The sequence below is a fragment of the Dictyostelium purpureum genome, assembly GCF_000190715.1.
Source record: "Dictyostelium purpureum unplaced genomic scaffold DICPUscaffold_87, whole genome shotgun sequence".
Lineage (NCBI taxonomy): Eukaryota > Evosea > Eumycetozoa > Dictyosteliales > Dictyosteliaceae > Dictyostelium > Dictyostelium purpureum.
The window spans coordinates 42,111-63,907 of NW_003519424.1; the positions used below are offsets into that span (position 1 = coordinate 42,111).

The 21,797-nt window shown below is 27.0% G+C and overlaps 4 protein-coding genes across 4 annotated transcripts; 2 read left to right on the forward strand and 2 right to left on the reverse strand.

The window, feature by feature from the left end:
- Nucleotides 1–3: 3 nt before the first annotated feature.
- DICPUDRAFT_97585 (uncharacterized protein) lies at nucleotides 4–1,488 on the reverse strand. The gene has a single exon (XM_003287017.1). The coding sequence runs from the start codon at nucleotides 1,218–1,220 to the stop codon at nucleotides 99–101; it is 1,122 nt and encodes a 373-aa protein (XP_003287065.1). The 5' UTR covers nucleotides 1,221–1,488; the 3' UTR covers nucleotides 4–98.
- Nucleotides 1,489–5,019: 3,531 nt separating this feature from the next.
- On the forward strand, nucleotides 5,020–7,894 carry DICPUDRAFT_47157 (uncharacterized protein; the record flags this gene model as incomplete). The annotated part of the gene is made up of 4 exons (XM_003286999.1): nucleotides 5,020–5,233; nucleotides 5,347–5,520; nucleotides 5,585–6,387; nucleotides 6,467–7,894. 4 exons carry the CDS (start codon nucleotides 5,020–5,022, stop codon nucleotides 7,691–7,693), a joined length of 2,418 nt encoding a protein of 805 aa, XP_003287047.1. The 3' UTR covers nucleotides 7,694–7,894.
- A 1,675-nt stretch (nucleotides 7,895–9,569) lies between these two features.
- On the forward strand, nucleotides 9,570–20,414 carry DICPUDRAFT_54646 (uncharacterized protein; the record flags this gene model as incomplete). Its single annotated transcript, XM_003287000.1, has 3 exons — nucleotides 9,570–9,926; nucleotides 10,009–10,430; nucleotides 10,513–20,414. 3 exons carry the CDS (start codon nucleotides 9,570–9,572, stop codon nucleotides 20,225–20,227), a joined length of 10,494 nt encoding a protein of 3,497 aa, XP_003287048.1. The 3' UTR covers nucleotides 20,228–20,414.
- Nucleotides 20,415–20,440: 26 nt separating this feature from the next.
- Nucleotides 20,441–21,765, reverse strand: DICPUDRAFT_151122 (uncharacterized protein; the record flags this gene model as incomplete). The annotated part of the gene is made up of 4 exons (XM_003287018.1): nucleotides 20,441–20,652; nucleotides 20,730–21,220; nucleotides 21,296–21,423; nucleotides 21,529–21,765. 4 exons carry the CDS (start codon nucleotides 21,763–21,765, stop codon nucleotides 20,441–20,443), a joined length of 1,068 nt encoding a protein of 355 aa, XP_003287066.1.
- Between the last annotated feature and the right edge of the window lie 32 nt (nucleotides 21,766–21,797).

A 21,797-nucleotide genomic window follows, 5' to 3' on the forward strand; every position in this document is an offset into this window, starting at 1 on the left:
GGGGATGGTATTTTTAATCGATTTGAGTTATCGTTATTTAAATTGGTTGTAATAATTATTATTGTTACCGTCATCTAAAAAAAGTAGTATTTAACCATTTATGTTACTATTGCTTTTTCGTAAATTGATAACAAATCATTTATTGATGCTGACATTTTTCTTTTAAAACTATTATGTTCAGTCTTTAAATAATCATATTTTTGTTCTAAACTTTTAATATAATCCGTTAACTCTTGTATTATTTTTCTTTGTGATTGAACCATACCTTGTAAATCATTATTATCTATTATTGGACTATTTGGATATGAGGAATAATTGTTGCTGTTATTATTTCCAATATTGTTTTTAAATGAGTCTAAATCTAAACTTCTTTTTTTCTTTAACACTGGTTGATCCTCTAACTCGTTACTATTATTATTATTATTATATGGTTGAGCTAAACTGTGGAGATTATTTGATGATGAGCCTCTTGAGTAACTATGGGTATGACTATTATTGTTGCTCGATATATTACTATTCAAATATGAAGAAGAATCATCGGCCATTTCATTATCGCTATTATAATCTCTTTTTTTAGAATTTACAACTACTGTACCACTACTTAAAGATAGTGAAGATGATGAGGATGATGAATTTTCATTGTTAGAAATTTTTGAAGTACTTGGAGGAGTAGAGTTATTTGAGGGAGGAGATGATGGAGATGATTTATTACTATTTGTCCCATTACTATTAGTACCGTTTGTGCTACTAGTAAAAGAAGCCACACCATTAATATTTGAAATAAATTGCTTTAAATCAGAAAAAACTTTATTTTGTGATAGTTGTGTAATATGATTGTTTAATTGGTCAAATGTAGATGAAAATGCTCCTCCTAATGACCCAGGTGCACTACTACTATTTCCCAATAGTGATATATTGTTTGCTCCACTTTCTTCATCCATTATTAAAGGCAATTCTTTTTTATTTTTAGATTTTGAGTTTGTATTTGTGGTTGTGTTTGTAGTGGTTGGCTGTGGTTTAGATGATAAAATTGGTGATGATTCAGGTGATATTAATGAGGTAACATTTTGAATACTATTTGAGGATGTAGATAATGATGAAGAACCTGATGATGTTAACAATTTATTTTTTTTTCCACTATTACCGCTACTATTATTTGGTAATTGAAATATTAAACCATTTCCATTTAAAATATGGTGAGAGGGTGTATATTCTTCCATTTTTCTAATTTTATAATTTTATAATATTAATAACTTTTTTTGGTATTATTTTTTTTTTTTTTTTTTATGAATATAAAATTTTTAAAAATGATTATATATTTTTTAAAATAAAAAATAAAAAAAGTAATAAAGTGTGTATTATGGGTAAAGTATAAGAGTGTAAACTATTATTAATATTATTATACTATATTTATTTATAAATTACTAAATATTAAAATAGTAATTATTTTTTATGAATGATGGAGAAAAAGAAAAAAAAATATTAAATAATAAACAAACCAAAAAATTATTATTATTTTAAAATTTAAAGAAAAAAAAAAATTTTAAAATTTAAATAAAAAAAAAAACAGACAATTATTATAATTTATTTGACTCTCATGGAAATAATAATTAAATTATAAATTTAATATTTTTAATTTTAATTTAGCTCCACCAAATAAAAACAGAGTGAAAAGCTTGTGTGTGCTTGTGGTAAATGATACATAATAGGTTATTTTTTGGAGTGGGTTAAGTTGTTTTTCTTTTTTCATTTTTTCATTTTTTTTTTTTAATAAAATTATTTTTTTGAATATTTAGATATACTTTTTAATTATTATACATAAAAGTATATGATTTATGTTTAAAATTATTATATAAAAATAAAAAATAATAATAAAAGAAAACCTTTTATATTTCAGAATCAGAAGAGCATTGATACTTATAAGGAACTGAATGTACAAAAGAAGATAAATTTAATAATAGATTTATAATTATTTTTGTATATCCTTTTAAATAATAATAATTATAATGATGATAATATTATTGTTGAGAAAGATGTATATTGATGCATGTGCATGTGTATGTGTATGTGATTATAAAAAAAAAGATATATTTTTTATTTAAAAATTATAATCTTTAAAAATAATAATAAAGTTTTTTTCTTTAAAAACATATATATATAAAAAAGGGTTGGGCAAAATATTCTCTCCATATGGAAATATACTAGGGTGATTTGAGAGATTGAATATGTGTTTATATTAAAATGATATGTTTTTTTTTTATACTTTTTATATATAATGTGTGAGTGTGGGAGAGGGGTAAAGTGTTTGTTGTTTGAAATTGGGGTTATAATTAAAAATTAGAAAGAGTTGAAAAAATATTTAAGAGTGGTGTGTGTTTATTTTTAAATTTTTTAAAAAGATATATGGTTAATTAATTAACCAAAAATAATTTTATAAAAAATTCTTGATCACTTTTATTTAAATTTTATATTTTGTACATATGTAAAATGTATAATATGTATTATTTTTTAAAATGTATACATAAATATATTTTATCTATAATTTTAATTCAGAAAAAAAAGATAATTTTTGTTATCTCATATAACCATAAATTACTTGAAAAAAGTTATTCCAAAAAGTTTATTTAAATTTTTTACCAATAATGATTATAAAGTAATAGTAGTATTAGTAATAGTAATAATAAAAATAAATAAAATTACTATTTGATTAAAAGCAAATTTTGTTTTTTAAAAAAAGGATAAAAAAACTTTTAAAAAACTATATGTTATTACATTTTTTTTTTTTTTTTAATAATTATAACAAGGTAATTTGTTATTATTACTTATTTTTCTATTATTATGACTATTATGATTTTTATGATTATTTTGATTATTTTATTATTTTATTGTTAGTGATGATTTTATAACTTATTGTTTTTTACAATCGAAAAATAAATCGACATAATAATAATAATAATAACAACAACAAAAACAATTTTATTATTAAACAAAATAATAGTTTTAAATTTTTACAATAATTCTTAAAAAAAGGTTATAATAATGATCATTTAGTTTCACAAAATAAAATTATAATTGGTTAAATTTCAAAATATATATTTTTCTCGTTTTTAAAAAAAAAAATTAAATTTATTTTTTTTGGTTTTTTTTTTTTTTTTTTTTTTTTTTTTTTTTTTTTTTTTTTTTTACGAAATATTCCCATAGGTTCGTGCAATGGGCTTTGTTGATTAAAAAAAAATTTGGTGTATTTAAAAAGTTTAACTGTTCCTCCCATTCTGAAATTTATTATATTTTATACCAAGTAAAATGTATATTTTTTAGTTTAAAAGTAACTTTTGCCTACTTTGGGACAGATAAAAGTAGACTTTTTAAACAACTGAGTGGAGATGATATGATGATAATTCGGTTGTGCCAAAGTCTTACAAATAAAAATTTATAAATTTAAAAAAAGAAAAAGAATAATAGAATGATTTTATTAATTTAATTTTCCCCCATCTACCCCACTCACCCACACACTACTGAAAATTAAAATAACATTAATCATCATCATTTAATTCATAAAATTTATCGGATCAAATAGATAATAATAAAATTCTTTAATAAAACAAAATATTATTTTGTTTTTTTTTTTTAAATTAAATAAATAATTATTAAAATTTAATTCAAGTAATAAAAGAAAATATAAAACAATTAAATTTGTTTTATTATTAATTTAAAAGAAATCTTATTCAAAGTTTTTATTAAAACTATTTTTTTTATTTTTTTTGTTTTTTTTTTTAAAAATATCTTAATAACACCCCCACCAACTGTACACTTAACTATAATTTATAAATTACAACAACTACTATACTTTTTTTAACAAATAATTGTAAATTATTTTGATATTATTGTTTTTTTATTATTACTATTAAGATATAAATCCATATAAGTGCATATAGTTTTTTTTTTATAACTCCATATCTCATAACTATTTTTTCAAATATATAGATTGAAGCAAAGTATACTATTTATTTTTATATTTATACACAATTGTGTATTTATATTTTTTTATTTTTATTTTTATTTAATTTTTATTTTTATTTTTTATTTTTTATTTTTATTTTTATTTGATATATAAATTGTTTAATTAAGAAAATGTGGGAAATTACATTAACCAAATTGATTGAATTTGTTATAAATATTTGATGGTGGTCGTTTTGTTTTGTTGATGTAATGGTAGTTATAGTTGAGGTTCGGTGTGAGGTAAGTTTTTCAATAGTGATAAAAAAACCATATTGATTTAACAAACCTGTGGTATTTCCTTAACCAGATACTCGATAAATCCTCTGAATCATATTTAATAATATTTTAAAAAAACAATTAATTTAACTTTAAATATTTAAATTTTTCATTTAAAATTTACAAATAAATTATTGATTAAACTATTATTTTTTAATATAAAATTGGTTTGGAATTCCATAGTTTTGTTTTTTTAAAAACGTTTTAAATGGAACCCTAGGTTTACCGGTGCGGGATTTGGTGAATTATTTTATTTTATTTTTTTTGAAAATTTAATTTCATCAATAGACCTATCTTAATGTATTGTTGTTATTATTGAAATAAATACTATTTTTTAAAAAAAAAAATAAAACCTCATTTATGGATCTTTTATTTAATGTAACTCTTTGTATTTCATACTATTTTGCTGATATTAGGAATTTTCAAATAAAATAAAGAAAAAATTAAAAAATTTTAAAAAAATTAAAAAATTAAAAAAAATAAAAAATAATATATTATTAATTTAAAAAAAAAAATAAACACGTGTTTTAAATTTTTTCTCATAAAATATTTATGTATGGTTTGGAAACTTAAATAAATAAATAATTTAATAAACAATAGATATACACACAACATTTATTATTAATAAAAGAGTAGTAATAGTATAATAGTAAAAATATCAAAATATACCATATTATAATAATAACATAGATATATATATTTATAGTTTAATAATATCTTAAATATTATAAATATTTATATAAAATGTGGATTGTTCCTAGACCTCATTATTCAGTATCACAACTTTGGGATCTTTTAGGAGAGAATGATTTTTTTCAACTTTTAAAAACAAAACCAACAAACTCTTTATTTGGTAAACTGGCAAATTTAGCAATAGCTGCAAGCGATCAACAACCATTGAACTATAGAATAGTTTACAAAACTAAACCCCAACAACAAATTGTGGCCGTTTCAAATAGTTATGATATTATTAAAGTATGTAATTATTAATTTTATATTTTATATTTTATAAACATCACATTAAATACTAACATTTATATTTATTTTAGAATCATTGGAAAATATTAATAGAGGAAATTTTACCAAAAATAATAGAATGTGATTTAGAAACTAGAGAACAATTTTTAATTACTAAAGTATCAGGTATGGCCAGTTGCTATAGAGAAGAGGAAGAGGATCAAAATGATGAACAATCACTAAATGAATTTAAAACTCAATTTGATATTGACGAAAAATTAGTAACATGTAATTATTACACCATTATCATTTTTATATTTATTTTCTTTACATACTAATTCATTTTATCTAGATTTTACATGTTCATTATTAAATAATAATATTAAAATAAGTAAAGGTAAAATGTTTATAACTCAACAAAAGATATGCTATTTTACATCAAACCCTGTCACAAGAATAATGATACCATTTCAAAATGTAAATTCAATTTCAAAGGAAAACCCATTAGGATTTTTGCCATCAGCTATTAAAATTAAAGCATGTATTGGACCAGATGATAAAACAGTATCGGAATTTTTATTTTATTTTATTTTAAGAGATCAGGCATATGATTTATTGGAACAACTTTGGCAATATTTAATGGATCAACTCTATGAATCAACACCACAAGATTTAACTGACTCACCTTTACCATTCAATGGTAATTCTTCACCAACATCTCCCTATCAAGATTTACAATCAATTTATAGCGACTCATCACTTTCAGGCAGTACAGGAATACAAAATAATAATAATAATAATTATAATAATAATAATAACAATGGTAATACTTCGCCAACATTAAAACTTAAAACAAAACATTTATTAGATATAGAGAAAAAGAACAAATACTTTCAAAAAACTTTTAAACTACCATCAGATGAAGAATATATACAGCATCACTCATGTTGGATAGTAAGAAAGAATTCAATTATTGCTGAGCTTTATATATCTCCAAACTTTTTCTGTTTAAAATATAAAGAACGTTTTACTGCAAAAAAATATACAACCGTTATTCATGTTTCACAAATTGAATCAATTCAAAAAACAAAACCATTCCTTGGTATATCGTTCCTTACTGACTCTTTAGAAATTACTGTTAAATCTGGTAGAAAGGTAAGTTTTTTTAAACTTAAAAAAAAAACCTTTTAATTATAATACTAACCATTTTATTTTATTTTTAAATTCATATTAGATTTTAATTAGATTAGTTCATTGTGATGAAGCATTAAATACAATGAAAAAGTACTGTCAAGTACTTCAAATCAATCCACCAAATGTAATTGATGTGCCATCATCACCAAATTTTAAAGAGAAATTAAGATTGGAAACAATTGGCTCAAATTTATTTTCACAGGAACCAGATAGAGTAATAGAAGAAGAAAGAATCGAGAAAAAGAAATTCGAACTTTGGGATCACTATTTTAAAAAAAATGGTATGGATACAACAATGTCCATAACCTGTAAACTTCAAAATCTTACACATTTAGGTATACCAGAGTATTTTAGAGGTCATATTTGGTCATTTACAAGTGGTGCATGTTTTATGTGGGAAAAAGAAAAAGGTTACTATGAAAACATATTAAAGGAAAACGAAAACAATACCAGTGTAGCACTTGAAGAAATCGAAAAAGATATTCGTAGAACATATCCACAACATCCATATTTTAAAGAAGATGCACCAGGTATCGATGCACTTCGTCGTATACTGGTAGCCTATAGTTGGAGAAACCCAACCATTGGTTATTGTCAAGGTATGAATATTGTTGCCGCCATTATGCTTCTCTATATGAAAGAAGAGGCTGCTTTTTGGGTACTCTGCAAGGTAGTCGAAGTTTATCTTGATGGCTATCATAGTAAAGAAATGATTGGTTCGATTGTTGACCAAAATATTTTTGACGATCTCTGCAAAACTCTTTTGCCAGATGTATATCAACACTTGGATAAAATTGGTTTACCTCTTAGAATTCTTACATTACCATGGTTTATGTGTTTATTTGTATCCTATATCCCATACCAAGTCTCAACTCGTGTAATCGATTGCCTATTTTTAGATGGTACCACTGTATTGTTCCAAGCTGGTTTAGCAATTTTAAAAATCAATAAAAATGCAATTCTCGCCGAAAAAGACTCTGAAGTAGTTGTTAGTTTATTAAGAAATAAGAAATACAATATTGACGAATTAATAGATGTCACATTTAGAGATTTTGATATCTTGGATGAAAAGATCAGTGAATTAAGAAACTCTCTTAAATTTACTGAAATTAAAAAAAATTATAGAATTAAAATGAACAGTAATACAAATTTAAATAATAATAGTAACAGTGGTAGTGAAAATTCCTCTCCAATAATATTAAATAATAGTAACAACAATAATAACTCAACAACCACTACAACAATAACACCAAGTGGTAGTGAATAACTATTATTAATTTTCTTTGCAATATATCAAAATAAATTTATTTTTAAACAACTTTTTTTTAAATAAAATAAATAAATAAATAAAAAATTTAAAAAAGTTCAATTGGTACTCCTTTTTAAATAAAAAGTTAAAACCATATATGTGATAAAAAAAAAAAGAAAACAGATAATAAATAAAAAAATTCCACCATATAATTATTACAACTATATAATTATTACAACTATATTTTCTATTGTTTTTTATTATCTCTTTTTTTAATATTAAAAGGGTTATAAATTTATTACACATTGCCACCATGGCAATATTTCAGTTTTTAGTTTTATTAAAAAGATATTTTATAAATTTTTGTGTTAGTGCATGTGGGAGGTCTGTAACCCATCATTTTCCTTCGAATTTTTTTTTGAATTTTTTTTTAAAAATTTTTTTTTAAATTTTTAATTTTTGGTGATGAGGAATATTCAAAGGAAAATTAATTCTTTTTTTCAATTAGACTAAAAAAAAAAAAAAAAATAATAATAAAATAATACAAATAATAAAAGATACTCAGAGGGAATATTTTATTACTATAGAGTTATACAATTGCAAATCTTAATTTTGGAATTTATCTTTTTTTTTTTTTTTTATTTCCAAAAAAAAAAATATCCAGAAAAAGTCTATTTTTTTCCCACATTTTGATAATTATCAAAAAAAAAAAAAATCCTTGATGATGATCTTTTTCGTATAAATATTCATTTGTGTTTATTTATTTATATTTATCTATTACCGTTAATTTTAAAATTTGGTTGAGAGTAAAACTGAAAAAAAATAGTTAAATAAAATAAAACTTAATTTGGACAACATAAACTAAAATAATTTATTTTAATTTAATTATATTAATAATAATTTAAATATATTTCGTTTTTTTTTTTATTTTTTTTATTTTTTTTATTTTTTATTATTTTATTTTTTATTTTTTTTTTTAAAAATTTGAAAAATATTTATTTTATTTTCTTTTTTAAAATTTTTTTTTTTTTTATTATTTTTTTTATTTTTATATAAACATAAAATTATTATTTTTATATTATAAATATATATATTATTATACATGTATATTGATTAATTAAAAAGAATTAATATATATTAATTAAAAAAAACTCGATTATTAATAATAATATCAATATATTTATAAATCTTTATTTTTCATTGTAAAGAGTAATAATAAATTAATATAATTTTTATATAATATAGATTCAAAAGATGAAGCAAAGGTAAGGAAATAATTTCTCTATTTGATTATTCACCATCACATCAAAAAAAATAAAAAATAATAATACACACAAAAGTCAATTATTACAAGGTTATCTTTTAAAAAATCCCAGTAAAAATTAAAAAAATAAAAAAAAAAACTAAAAAAAAGAAAAATATATTACTCAAAAAACAGTGTTTACTATAAATCAATAAACCATAGTAATTATAGTAGTTAAAAGTTTTTTTTCAAAAAAAAGATAAATTCACAACCACACTCCATTTATTTTTTTTTATTTTTTTTTTTATTTTTAAAATTTTTTTTTATTATTTTTAAATTTTTAAATTATCTTTTTTAACCAACCCACACACATTAACACAAATAACACGATAAACTACTCCACATATACACCCACCCAAACAACTGCATATTTATATATAATAATAAAATTCACACAAAAAAAATAAAAATAAATAAAATTATTATTATTTTTATTTTCTTTTTTTATATTTTCTTTTTTTATCATAATATTCATTTATTTTATAAAAATAAATTAGATGTATTATATTATGTGTAGTAGTAAAAATAAAATAAAAAAATAATAGATTATATATAAATATTATAAATAATAAAAATAATAATAATAAAATCATGATTGTTTATACTAATAAAATTAAAAATAGAAATAATTTGCTTTATTTCTTTGGTATTTTATATATAGTATGTTTATGGGCAATTGTTAGTGCTTCACCAGTTGATGTTGTTACTGGTAGAACTAGCAGTGAAAGTTGTCCATATCAAGCATTACCAACAACACTCGACGATTTGAATTTCCTTGGTTTCAATGGTGATTTTCATATCCACGAGACATACTATTACGATTTTAGCTCTTTTCAAAAGTCTATTAGCTTTACCTTAAAAGAGGAAAGTGCTTTTCGTGTTTATGTTGCACCACATATTGTTGATATAGATTTATGGTTATACCAAGGTTCAGGCACTTCAATTAACGTATGTATAATTATCAAACACACATTTCACCCAGTGGAAACTATTTGATTATTAACATTTTTTTATAATTTTTTTATTAAAGCATACATCCGATGCAACACAAGGTTCCGATGAAAGTTTATATGCTAAATTAGGACCAGGTTCATATACTCTTAAATTTTTATTTTTTGGACAAAATAAAGGTAAAAAATTAGATTGTCCAACTATTGAGTTGGAAATTGCAATCTCACCAATTTCAGTTATTGAAAGTAGATTGGATCAATATAAAAATGTTTGTCCACCTCAACAAATTTTACCAAACCTCCCAAATAACTTAGAAATAACTAAAGTCCCATTTGTTTTTGATTCAGATATTGACCAAACACAAATTATCAATTTAAGGGATGTAGAAAAAGATACTCTTACAATTGTCACTCAATATAATATTATTTTACCATCAACCCAAGATAAATATAGTATTGATGTTACATTAGGTTTCGACTTTTTAACTGGTGGTTCGATCAAGTAAGCAAAAATTTTATTAACAACAAATTTAATCATCGCTTTAAACTAATGATTTTTTTTTTTTTTTCACTCATAAATTTAGTGTTTTACTTCAAGAACAATCTGTTTCACAACCAGATAAAACTTTTGGATGTATCAAAACAAATAACTGTACCATTGGTGTACATACAGGTAAAGGTCATTCAAATATTAGAGCTACTTTATATCCAGGAACATATACACTTTATATCATTGATCAAACCTATGAAAAAGATTATAGAATTGCACCAGATTGCACCCAATTTTCATTATATGTTAACGTTGATGCAGCACAAAAGGTTGAAGACTTTTTAAATTGTCAAGAATACGAATTACCAAAGAGTTTCAACGAGCCAGGTTATTTAAATGATGGTGGTTATTTATATTTCGATGAAGATATTTTATTAGATCTTAGTGTCAACCACGAACAAATTCCATTCAACATCACAGAGCAAAGTTTTTTCCGTGCATATATTCCAGATTATAGAATTGATATCGATGTTAGACTAACACAAATCAAAGACGATGGTAAAAAAGTTACAATTGCATCATCATTTAAATTTGGCGGTGAAGAAGAAATTACAGCCAATATTGGTGGTGGTAGTTATGTTTTAGAGTTTTATTATTTTGGTAAAAGAGCTGATGTTTTTTGTGACACATTTGCCCTCGAAGTAGCTATTCAACCAACCTCCGATTTCATCAACTCTTGTACTGGTTCTAGCGAAATTTCACCACCACTCGATCAATTAAATTCAACTTTATATGAAAGTGGTCAATATCTCTTAGGTTATACAGATAAAGGTGGTGTTGTTCCAACAATTTATCAAGTACCAACACCAACCGATCAAAAAGCCCACGTAATTAAATCCACTATCTTTTCTGTTCCAGATGATACTATCTACTTTTTTGAATCAATTGTCGAAAGTAGCTTTGTTACAGCCGACATCCGTTTGGTTTTAGTCGATTTAAAGATGGACCCAGAAGATCAATCTGATATTCTCTATGTTGGTACCCATGATCGTAATCGTCATGCTATTGCCCTCTACCTCTATCCAGGTAACTATTCATTACAGATCCAAACTGGTTCAACTAGTAAACATGCAGTAGACGATCTTCCAACATGTTTAGCTTACTCTTTAGCAATTAGACTTAGAAAGCAAGATAAATCTCGTCCATCATGTGATTTAATCACCAGAGAATTACCAACTACTCTCAACTCCCCAGCTTATTTAGGTAGCTCAGAACATGTCCAAATTGCAGGTGAATTCTTTTTCCCACCATCAAATTTTGTTTTATATGGCAATGATGAAATTACCTTTAAAACCAAAGTAGATTCAATTATTAGAGCTTACACTCAATATAACCCAATTGATATCGATATGACTATCTATGAAGGTGATACCCCAGTTGCTTGGACCAATAGATTTTATTCAGAGGAAGCTTTAGTCTATACTCTTAAAGCTGGTACTGATTACAAGCTTCGTCTTAAATACATTCATGTTGGTACAGTTTCTTCCTGTATTCCATACCAATTTGGTTTAACCATCTCACCAAAATCAGATAATCCAAAGGACACATGTTCTTCAACCCAAAATAGCCTTCCAGCTGCTGGTTGGATTCCAGATGCTTCTCATACACCAGTTTACATTCAAGACAATTTCTACTTTAGACAAACTAATGTCGAATTTGATCAAACTATTCAATTCCAAGTCCCAGCCCAAATTGGTAATTCACTCTTCAGAGCTATTCTCTCAAGCGATTTCATTTGGAACAATCTTGCTTTCGAGTTAAGATCAGTTAATAACGAAAAATCCATTTCAAGTGGTGAATTAACTTATAACAGACTCGAAATTCCAACAATTGAATTGGTTCCAGGTTCTTATGCACTTCGTATCTATGAACCATTCTCAAATAATATTGCCCAATTAGAATTAAGAAACTGTGTAGATTTCTCACTTGAGGTTGGTATTCAATCACAATATGCAAACTCTGTAAACGATGTAGTAGTTTGTCCAGGTATTGAGCTCCCAAATACATTCAATTCAATTGGATTCATGTCAAATTTAACATCAAATTCATTTAGCTTTGCCGAAAATATTGTAGCCAAAGTTGAAGACGGTAAAGACATTGTTAATTTTACAGTTACAGAGGCCTCAATGCTTCGTATTTATGTACCACCAACTTCATTATTAAGAATGAATATCGCTCTCTTGAATTCCCAAGGTAAATATATCGTCAACGATCCAAATATTTCTGAACATGCCATTTATCAAGCACTCACTCCAGAAACCTATATAATCGTTTTCACATATTTCGGTACTTCTGGTTCACTTCCAAGACCAGAGGATTGTCCAACATTCTTTACTTCAATCTCTCTTACTCCAATGAGTGTTCTTTCAACTGTTCAATCAATTACAAACGATTGTTCTTCTTCCTCTATAACCGATATTCCAGACGATTTCAGTAGCCAAACTTTCTCTAAATCATTCCAACGTTCCTTAAAATATATTCCATCAGTAAAAACTATTACACTCACCAATGATAAATGGGCTCATTTATATGTCAACCTTGACTATTATAATTTGGTTTCATCATTATCAATGTCACTTGAAGGTTTTTATTATTCAGGAAATGGTGCTTCCCTTCATAAAGTTGTTTACCCACTTTATCAAAGCGGTGAAGCTTTCTTAAATGAAATTCTCCCACCAGGAAATTGGACACTTAAAGTTTATGACCCATTCACTCGTCCATCCCCACAAACTGCAATTCAATGTGCCCCATTCACTTATTCTTACGCTCTCAATATTTCAAATACTAAACCAGGTGAAGTTTGTGAAGAGTTATCCAACCTTCCAACAACATTCAAGGATGTTCAAACTTTTTCAGCCAAAAACCTTTTAATGAAAGATACTCAAGTTGCTATTCCAATTACTGTATCATCAAAGACCACCATGATTCGTATTTATACAAACAGTTATCCAGGTTCACAAGTATTACTTAACCTCTACACAGATAATACCAGAAAAGAATCATTAACTCCAAAAAATAATCTTTGGAAATTAGATGTACAAAACAAACCATATGTTTTGGTTATTTCCTTTAAAAGAAATAGTAATTTGGATTGCAATTATTACGATCTCGAAATGGAATCTGATCACTTTGACTCTATTCAAACCCAACTTTTATGTCCAGCAAAAATGCCAAATGAAGCTCTTCAAGTTCCAGCAGAAACTGTTCATTTCAAAACTGACGATGACTATTTCCAATCCTACGATAGATATTTCTTTAGTAGCTCTCGTGTTCAAAACAACATAAGAAATGGCACTTTCCGTTACAGAATTTCAATGACTGTTCCAACACAAACTTTTATTGATGCCAGAGTCAGCTTTGATTTCCTTGCAAATGATTTTGATTTAATTTTTGGTATTAAGAATTCAGACAATTCAGATAGAGAAATTATCCAAGGTTCTAATGTAATTTTAGCAAGTAGTAATTCAGACTTTGATATCTCCAACAAGATTAGCTATCAAATCCCAACAGCTGGTACTTATTTCCTCGATATTACACAAAGAATGAGTTATGACAACTTTGGTGTCGTAAATTCATGCCATTATTTTGCTTTCTCATTAAGCGGTGTTCCAACTGGTTTAGTAGTACCACCAAAGATTTTATCAGTTAATCCACCAAATTCAAACAATATTTCACCAGATAAAGTTTTACATATCACTCTTACATTCAGCGAAGAGTTTGATGTCAGTTCAATTACTACTTCTCTTATTGACTTCCTTAACAGCCACGATTCTGTCAAATTAAAATACGGTCAATATGGCGCTTTACAACCATATGATGCTAAATTCGACAAGGGTATTGTTCTCAAAGTTTCATTCAAAGATTTACTTCCAGCAACAAGATACGAATTAATCGTTGATACCACCAACTTTATTTCAGTTAGCGGTGACATGTTTGCTGCACTCAACACAACTCACATCTATACCACAATCACCTGTGAATGTAATGGACATGGCAGATGCGATAATCCAAGTGATACCGAATGTAATTGTGATGCTCCATGGGCTGGTAGAGATTGTTCAAAATGTATGGTTGGCTATCACGGTGTTGGTAACGAATGTGTACCAAATAGTGATTGTAATGATAAGACATGTAATGGCCATGGTAAATGCTCTAACCCAACTGGTGTACCACAATGTGCTTGTAACTTAGGTTACAATAGTCCAAACACAACTGCTCTTTGTGGTGATTGTGCTTATGGTTATCAAGGTTATCCAAATTGTAAACCAATTCCAGTCGATGAAGATGCATACTGTTATGCCCCAATTATTCCACGTAATCTTTCTCATATTCAATATCTTGGTTTCGATGGTAAACTTCATCTTCAAGACGATTTTTATATTGATATGGCAACAGGTGGTCACGATACTTTTATCCCAATTACAAAAGAATCATTACTCCGTATTTACACCGAACCACACCATGTTGATGTTGACTTATGGCTCTACACTGTTGATGTTGATGACAATATGATCAATGTTATTGAACGTTCCATCACATTTAACCGTGAAGAAATTTTATTAATAGTTTTACAACCAGGTTATTACCGTCTCTCATTCAAATACTTTAACTGGAACAAAGTTTCACTTTCAAATTGTGAAACTTTCAATTTAGAACTTGCCATTGACGATTTAGAATCTCTCAAAAATAATACTAATCAATTAGTTAAATCTTGTGACAACACACCACTTCTTGGACAAGAGTATTTCATTCCAAAAACCATTAGTCAAAACTTTACCAAGAATGATAATGCTCTTTACAGATTAGACTCATATATTAGTAATCAAATTGTTTATCTTTGGAATTCAACATTTACTGTTTCACCAGGTGATGGCCAAGTTATCTTGGCTGATATCGAACTCAGTTATCAATTCCTTATTGGTGATGTCTCTATGGTTATCATTAGTGGTAATAACACTGCTGTCGCCCCATCATGCAAGGGTTCAACCGATACATCTATTAGCGGTTGTATTTTTGGTGATAACGAATTAAATAGAAATGTTATTCATGCCACTTTAAATCCAGGTGATTATACTATTTTCCTTTATGCACCAGAATTTACCAATATTACAAGCATGAACTGTGTTCTTTTCAATATGAAAACTCAATTCACTTTAATCAATGATGAAGAAGATTACTTTAATTGTCTTGGTGAACCAATTCCACCATCACTCAATTCACCAGAGTTCCTCATTAATGACTATCTCCATATTCAAGATCTTTATTTAATCACAAAAAGAGAAGCCAACATCAAATTTGATGTCTCTCAACAATGTTTAGTTAGAGTACACGCCCAACAAAATAGTGCTATTAATATAGTTTCACTTAAAAACTTGGCTACTGGTGATGTTTACATGAAACAAAGTGATACCATTTACTTGAATGTTGCCGCTGGTTCTTATCAATTAACTATATCTAGTAATCGTATTGCTTCATCAAAGAATTTCTGCCCAGTTGTCAATCTCGAAATTGCCATTGAACCATCCGATACCAAATTATTACTTGATGATAATTGCCCAACTAATAACGCACCAAATGTTCCATTAATTAATAACATGCACCCACCTTTCATTTTCGAAAACGGCACTAAAACCAAACAAATCTATACCTTCCCAGCCAATACTGATGCTACTCTTGTTGCTATGTATACTCTTATATTAACACAAGTTAGTCAAATTTATACTGCTGTTGCCAGTGAATTCCTTAGAGGCGATTTAAGAGTTAACCTTTACAAGAAACTCGACGATGGATCTCTTATGCTTTCTGTTAAAGGTATTCATGATTACAATTATAATTGGATTCAAGAACAACTCGACCCAGGAAGTTATGTAATTAAGATTATGCGTCCAGATCTTAGAGTTGTTAATAAAAATTCACCATCATGTATTCCATTCGAATTTGAATACTCTGTACTTCCACTTAATAAATTACCAATGTGCCCAGGCGAACCACTTCCATTAGATTTCAATTCAGTTCGTTTCCTTGGCAGTGAAGGAAGAATGCATTACCAATCCGATAGATTTATTGTTCCAAACGATGGTATTTACTCTTTTGTTAAAATCCCAATAATGATTAGCAAGAAATCTGTTCTTCGTCTTTATGTCAATCCTCATATTGTAGATATTGATATTAAACTTTTAGACTCAACTGATAAGGTAATCATCTCTGGTTCAAATCTTATTGGCTCAGAAGAAGCTTTTGTTACATTACTCGATAAAGTTTCAAAACCAACTGATACCGAACCAAAATATTTCATCCAACTTCAATTCTGGAGATGGTCAAAGAATATTCCACAATGTAACACCTTTAGTTTAGAAATTGGAGTTTCTCCACTCGATGAAGTTAGTATTGAAGGTAATTGTCCAGCTGGTAAAACTCCTAATTTATGGCCATCAATCCCAACAAACTATGATTCTGGTAAATTCAATTATTCCAATTTATTAACAGACACCAAACTTTACTTCCAACAAACCTCCACTGGACCAGTCAGTCAATCCTATACCATTGTCACCAAAGTTCCAACTAATATTCACATTCAAACTGGTTATAATTTCCTTACTGGTGATTTAGCTGTTAAATTAGTATCATCAGCCAAAAATAAAAAGACTTATAATGGTGTTTCTGCTCCAAATAGAAATATCTTGGAAGTTGTTAACCTCCCAGCTGGTACTTATACTCTTACACTTTATGAACCATTCACTAGTCTTGACCAAATTTTAGGTTGTTCATATTTCAATTTCGAATTTTACATGGAGCCATATTCCAACTTAGATCAAATTGATGGTTTCTATCATTATCTCCCAGAAACATTAAACACCTATGCCTACCTCAACTATAATAATCACGTCCATCTTCAAGGTGAATACATGATGTATGATGGTAACCCATTACATAACCAAGTTCAATTTACACTTTCCTCTAAATCACTTATTAGAATTCAAGCATCTATTCTTCCAGATAATGAACTTGATACCTATAATCTAACCAATGTACCAGTCATTTATATTAGTGATAAAAATAACAAAGTTGTTGATGATCATTCAGAATTTGGTTCCTATGTTACAATTCTTAGTGTTGGCGATTATACCCTCAATTTCGGTAACCCATTCTTTACTGTTAGTAATGTTCCAGTCGATGTTGAAATTGCAATTTCAACATTAGACCAAATTGAAAAAACCATTGCCACTATTCCATATCCAGCCGATTGTCCTTTATCACCACCAATGACTATTGTTCCATCAACCGAAGATGGTACTTTCTTCTATCACGAATTATTAACTATTCCAGCCGAAAAAATGACCGAATCAAGTAATATTCTCCATACACAATTTACCCTTGAAGTTCCAAGTAAAATTTATATTCAAATTGGTTACCAATTCATTCTTGGTGACTTAAATGTCCATATATATAATAATGATGTCTCTCTTAGTTTTATTGGTAAAGCCAATCGTAATACTAATGATATTAATGCAGAACTTCTACCAGGTATTTACAATCTTGATATTACATCAATCCATGGTCTCCCAGCAGAAATTTCACCACATTGCACTCCATATAATCTTGCAATTATTATTCGTCACTCATCAAGTGATATCCATGGTGATTGTTCTATTTTCAATGCCATTCCATGGGATTTAAATAGCTTAAATGGTGGTTCAACTCAATTTGGTGGTCCAATAGACGCAAATGGTTATCTTCGTATGTATAGTGATGATTTTATCGCTCCATCAAACGCTGCATCTAGAAATATTTCACTCACTGTTTCCCAAGATACCTTTATCAATATCTTTACTATTGATAATCTTGCTGCTGCAATTGATTCTGATGTTTTCACTCAAGACACTGCTATTGATCAAGATTTAATCTTCTATACCTCACTTCATTCAAGTGCCCAACGTTCAAGCACTTATCTCGCTCAAACATCTAAATCATCAAACTTTGATATCTCCCTCAGTTTCACTGGTATCTCTAAAGGTTCATGCCCTGCATTTGGTTTACAAATTGTCACTAAACCAGCATCCTATCTTACTGATCAACTCTTATGCCCAGCCAACTTTATCGCCAAACTTCCAAATGCTTCACCAAAATTAGATACCCAAGGTTCTTTTGTTGAATACATTTCATCATACATTACCGGTGATTACATTAACAAGCATAAAGTTAAAACTCAATTCGAATACTATGTAGACTTTGAAATTACCAAGACTTCACGTGTTGAGGCCTCATTCAGTTTCGATTCAATCGCAACAAACTTTTACATTAAATTAGCCACTAGAAATCCAAACACCAACGCTCGTAGTGTAATTGGTACTGCCGATTGGAACGCCGAACTTTCTTATGGTGAAACTTCAATGACCTCAATCATTTCAACAGGTAATTTAAGAGCTGGTTTATATTCAATTGTTATCGTCCATCCACCAGCCATTAATCCACTTATCCAAAGCTCAAGCATCTACAATGATCTTTGTTTACCATTCACCTACTCATTAGTTATTATGGATAACTCCAAGGTTTATATTGGTTCATTCTCACCATCAAACGGTCATAACATTGTTCCAAGTCGTGATCTTGTTTTAACATTCTCCACCCAAGCTACTCATTATGATGCCAATGGTAACCAAATTCTTTGTAACTCTAGTAGTATAATTACCGATTCATTATATTTAGCTAGTCAAACATCAAGTGACTCAATACATCCAACATCTGTTATGTGTCTTCAAGATGATGGCACCAAATGGTCACTAAACTTCTCAAGTGCCACCCTTTCTCCAGATACAACACATATCTTAAGCTTAGCTCCAAATCAAATCTTTGATTCTGACAAAAACCCATCAATCCTTCCACCACAACACGTTTACAATTTCATTGATACCTCATGTTCAAACAATGGTGGTTTCAAGAATGACAAATGTGAATGTTCAACTGGTTATGGTGGTGTTGATTGCTATTACTGTAATAATGGTTACTACAATATCAATAAGGGTTCTGGTCCACCAGTCTGTGTCTCACAAACCTGTAAGATTGATACCTGTAATTGTGATCCAAATATCAGTGGTACATGTATTTCTCTTGGTAAATGTATGATTGATCAAGAAACTGATACAGCCTACTGTATTTGCGCCAAACAATATAATGGTACCACCTGTAACACTTGTGCCAATGGTTATCAAAACTATCCACAATGTACTCCACATTTTGAATGTGGTGGTTGTGGTGAAGGTACATGTGATTACACTCTCGGTCAATGTAAATGCCCATCCAATTTCGAAGGTCCAAATTGTTCAGAATGTGCCAGCGGTTATCACGGTAAAGACTGTGCTAAAAATGGTAGCGGTGCTATCATTGCCCTCGAAGTTATTGCTACATTAGTTGCTGTTTCGATTGTAATTGGTGTTGGTATTTGGTATGTAAGAACAAGATATAGAAGTGGTGTTGCCCGTTATAAGATGTTACCAAAATTCGAATTTGACGACGATGAACACACCACTAAATTCCCAGGTCTTTATGATGACGACGAAGATGATTTACAATTTAAAAATAACGATAAGAAAGATACAAGTATAAATAGAGGTGGAGGCAAAACTCATGTTTTCAGTTTTAGTAGTATGCCTGTCAGCGCTTTAGATAGTGACGATAGCGAAGATGAACGTCTCCAAGAATCAAATAGTTCAAAAAATCAAAAGAATAACAAACATTTATTTGATTTGTAAAAAAAAGATATTAAAAAAAAAAATCAAAAAAAATAGTAATATATAAATATAATCTCTTATTTAACTAAATAATTTAGAATAGTAATAATAAATAATAATAATAATAATGATAAGTAAAAAAAAAAAAACCTATTTAAAAAAAAAAATAAAATATATAAATTTAAATAAAATATATAAATTTAAAATTAATTATAAAATATTATTTCTTTTTATTTAGTCTGTTTTATTTTTTTTAGTTTTTAATAATGGTAAACCAAATGAAAAATAAATTAAAAATATAAACCCAGTTGTGAACAATACGAGTTCAACCATTCCAAATGGAATACGGACTGAGTAGTAATTTAATAACATTAATGAAACTGACCAAAAGAATCCCAATGTAATTATTAATGAAAAACATGATGATTTTTTATCTAAATTATTATCTATTAAAAAAAAAGATATTAATAAAACTAATTAATTTTAACTAATAATAATAATGGTATTAAGTTTTAATACTAACTTTTTGAAGTAATGAATAATAATGAATATAATGAAAAGAATGATAATATCAAACCATATAAAATTTGTCTTATTGAATGAAAACCATGTACCCATGTTTTTTCTAAATTGATATAACTTGAATAAATATAAATAATATATGGAATAATTAATAAAATAGTTGTAGAGTTTTCAGTTAAAAGTCTTTTGATAACTAATAATTCATTTCTTGGTTTAATTTGATTTTTTTTTACAACAATATTATCCTGTTTTTTGTTATTATTAATTCTTTTAGCTACTGGTGATTTTTTGGTCTTTTGGTTTCTTTTATTTAATCTTGATTGCGATGGAGAACTATTATCTTCCTCCAACTCCTCTTCTTCTTGTTCCTCTTCTTCTTTTTCTTTATTTTCAATCTTTTGAATATTTTTATTATGCAATCTACCAACTGTTAAAAACCAATATGGTACGGCTATTAAATAAAATGTATGGAATAAAAAGTGACCCGATACACTTTTAATTTTAAAAAATTATAATTAGAATCTCTTTATTTTTTTTCATTTTTTTTTATCATTATTAAAACCTTACCTATTATGAGATTTATTGCATGTTTTGTCGTCTAATATTCTTTTAAGTAAAAAGCAGATACAATAAGTTGCACCATACCATAAAAATGAATGTAAAATTAAAAATAATGATTTAAAATTAAATTTAAACTATAAATAAAAAAAATAAGATGTTAAAATTATAATTATTATTTATTTATTAATAATTTATTGTGGGATACAAACTCTATTTCCGATTCTCTTTTTATTATTTACTTTTAAAGGATTCCAAAATATTATTTGAAATGCAATTAATAATACACATCCAAATGATATAAATAAATAAAGATGATGAAATATTGATTTTTCTCTTTTATCGAATAATCTATCTTTGGCGCAATAGTCAATATTAAAAAATAAATGACTACAAATTGTTGAAATAATTGTAACAAATAATACAATTAATGAAAAAATTTGAATATTTCCAAGGGAAGAACTTTTAATAATTTTCATTTTTAATTAAGATTGATATATATACATAAAAT

Bases quoted from the DNA above. Each gene is read 5' to 3' on its own strand.
- DICPUDRAFT_97585 (XM_003287017.1), bottom strand. From the start codon at position 1,220: ATGGAAGAATATACACCCTCTCACCATATTTTAAATGGAAATGGTTTA.